The 9724-nt window shown below is 44.8% G+C and overlaps 1 protein-coding gene across 2 annotated transcripts; it reads right to left on the bottom strand.

Annotated features, from left to right (window-relative positions):
- Positions 1 to 794: 794 nt before the first annotated feature.
- On the bottom strand, positions 795 to 6896 carry LOC148223392 (uncharacterized). 2 transcript variants are annotated; one of them, XM_088167447.1, is made up of 2 exons: positions 6313 to 6896; positions 795 to 1544 (listed from the first exon to the last, which is right to left on the bottom strand). In XM_088167447.1, the coding sequence occupies exon 2, from the start codon at positions 1500 to 1502 to the stop codon at positions 801 to 803; it is 702 nt and encodes a 233-aa protein (XP_088023573.1). In that variant the 5' UTR covers positions 1503 to 1544; positions 6313 to 6896; the 3' UTR covers positions 795 to 800. The 2 variants fall into 2 exon arrangements, with proteins under 2 accessions (XP_088023573.1, XP_088023574.1); XM_088167448.1 differs by having other exon boundaries at positions 6328 to 6896.
- Positions 6897 to 9724: the final 2828 nt, after the last annotated feature.

Here is a 9724-nt window from a genome sequence, read left to right as displayed (position 1 = left end):
TTTCCTGGCTGCTGCGTGAGGGAGGAGTACAGCAGTTGCTACCTGTCTAAAGTCACTCCAAAAGTGTGGTTGCCCTATGCCGGTGCAGTTAAGATCATGTAAACTGCGTTTTGTTCGATTGGCATTGCCTGCAAGTTGCATGAGTGTAGTCACATTGGGATGAAACATAGCTAGTTTCCCTAGATAGCAGGGTCCTCCTTGTGGCCTCACTGGAATACCATTCCAGGCACGATCCCCACAAATTAAAAATATCCCTGGGGGTAGTGCTCTTGCCTTTGTGATGTACCTACCGTTACATTTGGGGTAGAGTTGAGTCTGAATTGTTGGTAAATTACTAAGAGCCGAATTAAGGGTTGCAAAGTTTTTGTCTTCTAAGGGCATAAAACTAAACCATCCTCCTGCGCTTCTTCCCATTGATGCGTTAGTGCTTCCGAAGAGGTCAATCTCTTCTGGAGGGGAGGCTAAGGTTTTGCCTAAAGCTAGGACAAATTCACATTGCCAGCATCCATCGTGTTGTGAGGGATAACTGCTAGGGAAAGTACAACCCTGCAACAAATCGTCATCCCCTTTTGTAGATAGGTGGCTATCATTAAGATACCTTGCAAACTCTCTTGGTTTCCAAACTGGCAATCCTACAAGACAAGTTTTGAAAGGATTCTGCGCTCCCCCCAAGCTCAAGCAGATTGATTCTTGCTTTGTTATGTTAGCAAATGTTACCTATACATTTTCTCTAGGTGTGTGCTCCATTGGAAAAGCATTTGTGCAATCAAAGTTAGTAAGCGTAATCAGTGTGATGAGTATCATTTTCGTTGCTTACGTGGCTTCTCCTTCCTGTATTTTGGATTGTCTGCTGCTATGTGCCACTGCTTTACCTTTTCTATGCACTGGTCTAATACTTCTTCAGGGTCGGTACCTGGCTTAACTGGTCCTACCCGAGGGAAAGGTAGATATGGCACTTTAGTCATGCATCGGGTAGCAACAATGCAAGATTTTGCAGTGATTTTCTGCCTCCAGAGCCAATTAGTTATTTCCCACCGGGCCCAAGCTAACATAAGCTGTTCTGGTGCTTCATATACACTCCGGACCTGTACAAACGGTACTCCTGCTTCCCCCTCTAATGCTGCATCCCAGCTTGAGCGTCTTTGGTCTTCCCTTTGACACTCTTGGCACCACAATTTATATACTGCTCTTTGTCTTACCCATGAGCAGTCCCCACAGCCCCCACACTTTAAAGCCACCCAAGCTTCACACCACGCTTTCCTACACGCGCAACAAGGGCGACCGTTAAGGCGTTGTTCCTCCAGGTAGGCGTGGTAGGCGTGATACTCGATCCACTCCACCCAGTTCGGTGGCGGCCGTTGTAGTGCCTTGCGGACAGCGCGTTTATATGGTGCTAGTTTCTGTAAATAGGGCCGTAAGGTCACCGTCAACTTCTGTTGTATCCGCTCTCGGTCGTCTGGAGCTAATGGTGTCCTCAGGAATCTTTCCACCAACTCGCTCATTTAGGATAGGTTTCACCCACCTAGCAGGGACCCAAACTGTTCCTGTGGGAGTAGAAACACAAACATAACCTCTGCCCCAGTATATTACCTCAGCAGGGCCATTCCATATCCCTGTTTTTGGATCCCGGTATTTTACCCACGCTTTTTCGCTTTCTGCCTTGTTACCTTCCCTTTTCCCTCTATGCCTAATTGCAGGCGGCTCTGACTCTTCCCCAAACACACACAAAAAATTCATGACATAAAGAACCTTGGCTAACCTTTCTTGTGGATCATCTATGGATTTGTGCTTGAGTAGGTACTGTTTGAGTGTCCCATTAGCTCTTTCTACTATGGCTTGTCCTGTGGGTGAGTGTGGTACTCCTGTAATGTGTTTAATTCCCCAGAGTCTCATGAATTGGCTTACTCTCTTACCGACATAGGCTGGTCCATTGTCGGTCTTTATTTCCCTAGGCATTCCCATGACTGCAAAGCAACTTGTCAGATGCCTTATTACATGGATTGCCTTCTCTCCTGTTTGTGCTGTAGCCCAAATGTACTTGCTGTAGGTGTCTATTGTGACGTGTACGTATTTGAGCCTACCAAATTCTGCTACGTGTGTAACGTCCATTTGCCAAATTTCATTACTTTCCAGACCCCGAGGATTTACCCCACACCCAAGACCCACCCCACTGTTGTGATGACTGCAGGTGGGACAAGCTCTCACTATTGCTTTAGCTTCTTGTATGCCTATTTTGAACTCACGCACCAATCCCTTAGCATTCTGGTGAAATCGTGTGTGTGACTCTCTCGCCTCAATCCCCCTATCATCTGCTACATTCATAACCAATCTATCTGCCCTGGCATTGCCTTCACCCAAGCCTACATCCCACTTGTGGCTTCTGATGTGTATGATACAATAAGGCTTAAACCTTGCTCCTACTGCTCGCTTTAGCTGCAGCAAGAGTTCATAGAGTCTTTTGTTTTGCACCTCTTTCACAGAGGCGTCCTCAATTCTCTGTGCTACTCCTGCAACATAAAATGAATCAGTGACCACATTCAAAGGCCCTTGCAGTTCACTAAGTGCCCACACAACAGCAAGCAATTCCAATGTTTGTAAACTGTCCTCTGGAGCAGCGTTTATTATCTGCTTTTTCCATCGAGGGCCTTCTTTCCAGGTGATGGCTGCCCTCCTTGATTTCTTTCCGGCATCCGTGAATGCTGTGATGGCACCTGCTATCGGTTGTTCCGATCGTGTTGGCTTTGATACCCAGTCCCAATTTCCTAACCACTGAAGATGACGTGGTGTCAGCGGTCCTGTGTTGACTGCTGCTCCAGCTTCCAGCAAAGCCGTTTGTAAGTCCTCAGAGTTGAGGAGGTACCAATCTAAGTCCTCCTTTTTCATGGGTAGGTGGATTGCGGTCGGGCCTGTTCCGGTGATTTCCAGAATTCTTACCCGACCCTTACGAATCAAGGTAGCTACTTGTTCGATTTTTGTACTGATTGTCCTTTTTGCTTGTAAAGGTGGAGTTATCCACTCTAGTACCTGTATCTCCCCCGTTTTCTTTTGTGTCTGTGTAAGTGCTTCAAGTAGATGATCAGGAGTATTCCAAATGGTAAGGTTTATAGGTAATGATACATCTCGGCGGGAGACAAATCCTTCATTGACGCAGCGAATAATGCCATTGAGAGCGTCTTTTTGTTGTGGTGTCATGGTTACAGGTGTGGTTGGATCAGTTCCCTTGAGCAGTGGCCTGAGGGATTCTAGCAGAGAGTTAGGTATTTCAACAATTGGTTTGAGCCACTGTAGATCTCCTAGTAAGCGTTGTGCTTCGTTTAGATTGGTGATCTTTGTAGCAATTTGAAGTTTTTGCGGCCGTACGATTTGATTTGTAATAGTCCATCCCAGGTACTTCCATGGTGTAGATTGCTGTATCTTTTCTGGAGCTATCATGAGAGATGCTTTTGCTAAGGTGTTTCGAATTTCTTGCATTTGAATATCTGTAAATGCTATTTTCTGGGCGAATAGAATGTCATCCATGTAGTGGTAAATAATTGTGTCGGGCCATTTTAGTCTTAAGGGTTGCAAGGCCGCATCAACATATAATTGACACAAAGTAGGTGAGTTTTTCATACCTTGTGGAAGAACAGTCCATTCATATCTTTTGTCAGGTTCCCCCCTGTTAATTGCCGGTAGGGTAAATGCAAATCTTTTTGTATCCTGGGGGTGTAAGGCTATAGTAAAAAAGCAGTCCTTTAAATCAATAATTAAAAGAGGCCAATGTTGTGGGAGCATGGCTGGATTGGGAAGTCCCGGTTGTAATGCTCCCATTACTTCCATTTGATCATTTACTGCTCTTAAATCATGTAGAAGACGATATTTTCCTGATTTCTTTTTAATCACAAAAATTGGCGTGTTCCATGGGCTTGTGGAAAGTTTTAAATGTCCTTGTTGAAATTGTTCTTTCACGAGTTGATGTGCTTGTATTAGACTTTCCCTTTTTAGAGGCCATTGCTTAACCATTACCGGTTCATTGGTAGTCCAGGTGATTGGGATTGGGAAAGTCCAAGCAATGGCAATTACCCTAAAGGGTGCTCGTTGGATAGAACAACCCCAAGCTGAGCTAAAATGTCCCTTCCAATTAGGCAGTGTACCATGGGCGGTAATGCAACTATTGATAACACAGTTACCAAGTCCTGCCCATCTATAGTAACCCTTATTGGGGGCGTTTTCTTTGCGAGGGTGAACCCTCCGACGCCCGTCACGGTATCCGTGGTTTGTAGTGATGGCCAATCACAGGGCCATTTTTCTGGAGAAACAATGCTGGTATCTGCTCCAGTGTCTAAAAGTCCCATCATTTTTATTGTACGTCCTGCATAGGTGAACCTCACCTCCTTTTTGGGTCTAGTATTGAGATCCATTGTAAGCAGAGCAACACCAGAGGACCCAAAACTTTGGTCCTTGCGCGGGGTTTGTGTTTGTGGTTGAACACCCCGGCTTAACTGTGGAAGTGGAATAAATTGAGCAATACGTTGATTTGCCTCAATTGTTAGAGGAGGAAAAGGAGTATAAACTATTATTTGTATTTCCCCAGTGTAGTCTGCATCGATGACACCTGGTAGTACAAACAGTTCTACAATGGAGCTCGATGAGCGTCCCACTATTAGTCCTCCAAAAGCTTGTCCTTTAATAGTTACCGGGCCTTGTACTCCAGTTGGGACTTTAGCGGGGCGTGTTGTTAATAATGATGTTTTTATTGCGGCTGCCAAGTCGAGTTCCAGGCTCCCTGTTGTAGCTGGTTGCAGACAGGAGATGGCGCTGGTGTCACGGCGGCTACTTGTGACCGGGGCCAATATGGCGGCGGCCGCCGGGGGCTGATCGGCGGCGCCCGTCGGGTCGCGCCGCATCCACCCGCATCTGTAGCAGCGCGCTGAGGGAGGCCGGTGGTCGTTTGATGTGGCCGGGGCCGCCGTAGAAGCACGGAGCGGAGCAAGAGTGGCTAGCACCTGTGACTGTGTGGACTCGGCTTGTTTCTGTAGCCCTAAGCCTAATTCTTTTAGTGCATTAACTAAGAAAACCTGCGCCCCTCTCATATACTCTGGGACTCCTGCCTTTTCAATAGCAGCAGCAGCCTTATCTACAAAGTCCCTAAAGGATTTATCTTTTCCCTGTTTTATCCCCATATACATGGGTATGCCTGAGCTATCTTTTACCTGATCTATAGCAGTTCTTACGATACGCATGGCTTCTCTAACCCTGTCGGCCCCTGGGAGTAACTGAGTTTCTGACCTGCGAAATGCGCCCACTCCCATTAACTCATCTGCTGTGATCCCGGCTAAGGGATCACCCTGACCTCTTTGTACTGCAACTGCCTTGGCAACAAGAGCTTGCCAGTGAGCATTAAATAGCATTTGCTGATGTGGTGTGAAAATTAATTTTGCTATGCTTTTTAGATCATTTGGCAGTAACAAATATGTGTCAAATAGATAGTCTAGCATTTGCTTGGCTGGCTCACTCCGAAACCCGAACTGACTCACTGTCTGTCGTAACTGTGCTAGCAACTTCCAATCAAGTGGTTCATACTCTCCCACTTGTACAGCTTGTCCTTGTTGGTTTACTCCCTGTGTGTATGTTACAGGAAAGGTCCAGACTTTGACTGCGCTTACAGCGGCGTCATCCCCAGTCTCCAGGCCGTGTCTAGCTAGCATATTCCATGCCTCCCTCCTCTGCCTTGCCACTTCCCCCCGCAGGTCGCTTTCCGCCCTAGGGACAGGATTTGGCTCACTGGCAGGTTTAGGGATGCTAGGTTCAGGCCGGCAAGGGGATTCTACGCCGCAAGGTTGGGATATTTTGCCCTCTGCAATTGCCTCCGCTGCTTTGGCAGCGTTATTTCCCAGTTCTTCTGAGGGGGGTGCAGAGGGCCAAGTGCAACTAGCTCCATCGGCCATTCCTGCCACGTCTCTAAGAATAGGTATTTCAACCCTTCTTGTGCTTGGTGCAAGGGGCTCATTATCACCATACTGAGCATTTCTTTTATATGCTTCTACTGCCTGCTGTGCTGCCCTTTTCTCTGCCTGTTGCTTTAAGAGTGCGTTATGAACTACTTGCCAGATTTTTCCTAACTTTTTTGCTGTCTTATCATCTCCTAATACTGCCTCCCACAGTACATCCCCTAACTTACGCCACTCATTTAACTCATGCACACTATGAGGGTTAGTGAATAAGCCTTTAGCAGAATCCCAGGCTAACAACCCCGGTATGTCCTTCCTGGGATTAAGCTCTTTTAGCCCTAACTTATCTATATGTGCTATAAATAAATCATATGCTGCTTGCCTGTCCATTTTTTACCGTCGGCGCCGTTGCAACTCTCCGGCTTCGGCAGCACGTATGGCCCAGGACCACCTCTGTAGCTCCTGAGGGTGTCTTTCCTACGTCGTTTGACACCGACCCGGTTGCAGCAGGCCCCAAGCTCAACTTCACCGACCGTGGCGTGTTCTCCCCCGTTTTCTTTTTCAGCGACGGAGGGACAGCGTCGGGGTCACCATTTGTCGGAGAAGGGAGACACGGACACCAATTCGGTCATCTGCAAAGTCTCGTTTATTGATAATTAGAGTGGCGATTAAATACAGTGCTTAATTAGTTTATGCATATTGCAAAAGCTAAGCTCATCATTGGTTGCCTTGCCATATGCGTCACTATGCTGATCAGCTAACTTTATGGCTACACTTTTGCAATTTCATGGCTAACAGAGTTCTTCTAGTTCTTCTTTTACAGTCTGTCTTTGTTCATTTTATCACAAGTCTACGTGCTTTCCCTCTTGCTATGCCCTTGAGGCTGAGGCCTGCTTTGTCAGCCTGACTAAATTGATCTGACTATGGCCTCTCTCTTCTAGCCATTCCTGCACCAGGCTCTCTACAAGGTACTACTCAGCCAATGATAATACTGGGAAATTAAAAATATTAAAGTATTAAAAGGGAAATAACAAATAGATTTTCAAAAATGAGACTTCATAAATGATGGCTTTTAGCACCCCAAAGTGGGTTTTCGAGCTTCATGCCCTGGAAAATTGTTCCTAACCAGGCATTGTGTCTGGTCTCTTTAATGGAAGGTGTTCTTAAGAGTGTTAAAACACTTTCATCTTTTATGGAAAAAAATAAAAAAGAAAGGAAATAAAGAGAGTTGGTTTTTTTCCCCCCTCTTAGTGACATGTTTATCATATTTCTAGGATAACTTTTTTGTTGATTGCTCATTAAAAACTCTGTCTAGCACACGGAGCCTTTCCTGCAGTTGCAATGCTTCTCTTTTTTTCAGGTTTCTAGCTAATCATTATTATTTCTGAAAAAGTGATAATCAGGAAGTATCAGGATAGGAATGTTTTTGAAAGAGTGGTAACACTGAGTAGAAAATGAAATGTCATATTGACCCAGCTCTTTTTCCTTTTTCTCCCCCCATTAAATAGATCTTCTTGCAGTCACGTTAGTCAAGATAACATTGATAACAAGAATCCTTATTAAAATTTGTTAAAAGCTCACACTTAGCAGACAATTTTGTTGAAGGCTGCTGGCATGAAAGCACAAATCCTTCTCAGTATCAGCAAGCAAATTTACAGAGATCTTATAAAGACAAAAAAAAAAAGAAAAAGAAGGAAAAAGTAACAGAAAATAGCAGCATATTAATTGCTATGCTGTGCATAGCTATTCTTTGGCAGAGAGGCAGCCATCAGCAGCTTTAAGTCATTCATACAGCAAACTCTTACATCTGTAGTTATAATTTCTCTCCCTTCATATGATTTTGAAGCATTTATCTTCATTCATATTGTCTTTAGTTAGATTGCAAACTGTGTGGATCAGAGGCTATGTCTCATACGTGTCTGGAAGTATGCAACAGAATTTGGCTATTATGTAAATTGGCTTCTCAAAACCTTCAATGATGACATGACAGAGAGGGTTGATGAGAGCAGTAGATGTTGTCTACCTCGACTTTTGACACTGCCTCCCACAACATCCTCATAGATCAGGTCAGGAAAAGTAGGCTAAATGAATGGACAGAGAGGTGGATCAAGAATGACAGAGCTCAGAGGGTCATGATCAGTGGAGCAGAATTCATTTGGAAGCCTGTTGTCAATGGCATTCCCCAGGGACCTATACTGCATCTGGTCTTATTCAACTTGTTTATCAAAAGCTGGAGGAAGGTATAGAGTGCATCCTCAGCAAGTTTGCTGCCAATATGCAAAGGGTGAGTGGCTGATCCACCTGAAGGCTGTGCTGCCATTCAGTGGGACTTTGAAAGGCTGGAGACTTGGCCTGGGAGAAACCTAATGAGGTTCAACAAGGCAAAGTGCAGGGTCCTGCACATGGGGAGGAAGAAACCCAAACACCAGCACAATCTGGGGGCTGTCATACAAGAGTGCAGCTCTGCTGGGAAGGACCTGGGAGTCCTGGGGAATGATGAGCTGACCATGAGGCAGCAGTGCCCTTGCAGCCAGAAGGGACAATGATATCCTGGAATGCATTGGGATGCCAGCAGGTGAAGTGAGCTGATCCTCCCCCTCTAGTCAGCCATGGTGAGGCCACATCCAGCATGCCAGGGGCAGTTCTGGGCTCCTCAGTACAAGAAAGACAAGGAGCTACTGGAGAGGATCCAGCAGGGGCCAAAAAGATGAGGAGAAGTCTGGAGTATCTCTCTAATGAGGAGAGACAGAGGGAGCTGGGCCTGCTTAGTCTGGAGAAGAGAAAACAGAGAAGGAATCTCATAAATGCATGCAAATATCTCAAAGGCAGGTGCCAAGAGGTTGGTGCCAGACTCTTTTCAGTGGTGCTCAGTGACAGCATGAGCAACAGTGGCCACAAACTGAAACACAAGAAGTTCCACCTTAATATGAGGAGGAACTTCTATACATTGAACATGTCAGATTACTGGAACAGGTTGGCCAGGGAGGTTGTGGAGTGTCCCTCTCTGGAGACATTCAAAACCCACCTGGATGAGTTCCTGTGTTGCCTGCTTTAGGTGACCCTGCTTTGGCAGGGGAGTTGGACTTGATCTCCAAAGGTCCCTTTCAACCCTAACAATTCTGTGATTCTGTGACTTGAATTATATGGTGCATAAGTAATGTTCATCCAGGAAAAAATATTGAAACCAGTCCTCGGCTTTAAAGCAGTGTGGTTAGGCAAAACTTCTCATATTATTAAAAGTTTTACATTAATAGATGTGAAATGAAAATTTGATTAATAAAATTCTTCTTCTGTGTTCTGGAGCTACATCGATTTCCTTCTTATACTCTTGTGCCCGGGAAGATATAATGAAAACAGTGGTAAAATTAAGTGTTCCTTTTATTACTGTAGCAAATCCCACATGTTCCCATATTTGTGTTTGAGGGAAAGAGAAAAAGTCTGTCAAGCAGTAGTGTTACCTTTGTGTGTCTGTTTTATTTCAGTTGTTAGAAAAAGACTATTGTACAGGGAACTTTATAAAATGGTGTTTTGCAAAGCAAAAAAAATGGTGGAAAAATTTCTTATATATTTTCATAGAGAGCAACTATATCCTCATGCTAAAGAGAAGACAGCATAACACCATTCTCTTTGTATAATTTATTTTTTTAATTAGAGTATACTGCATATTAATGATAAGGCAATATTTGGATTACTAAAAAACCTCAACAGTCTGCATACTGGTGCATCTTGTGAAAATTGTGGTTATAATGAGTCAAAATAGTAAAAGAAGGGGGCAGGAAAAACACCTTTCTGTG

Source organism: Sturnus vulgaris, chromosome 6, assembly GCF_052056855.1.
Source record: "Sturnus vulgaris isolate bStuVul1 chromosome 6, bStuVul1.hap1, whole genome shotgun sequence".
Taxonomy (NCBI): domain Eukaryota; kingdom Metazoa; phylum Chordata; class Aves; order Passeriformes; family Sturnidae; genus Sturnus; species Sturnus vulgaris.
This window is presented reverse-complemented; position numbering and strand designations above follow the sequence as displayed.

Bases quoted from the DNA above. Each gene is read 5' to 3' on its own strand.
- LOC148223392 (XM_088167447.1), bottom strand. From the start codon at position 1,502: ATGAGCGAGTTGGTGGAAAGATTCCTGAGGACACCATTAGCTCCAGAC.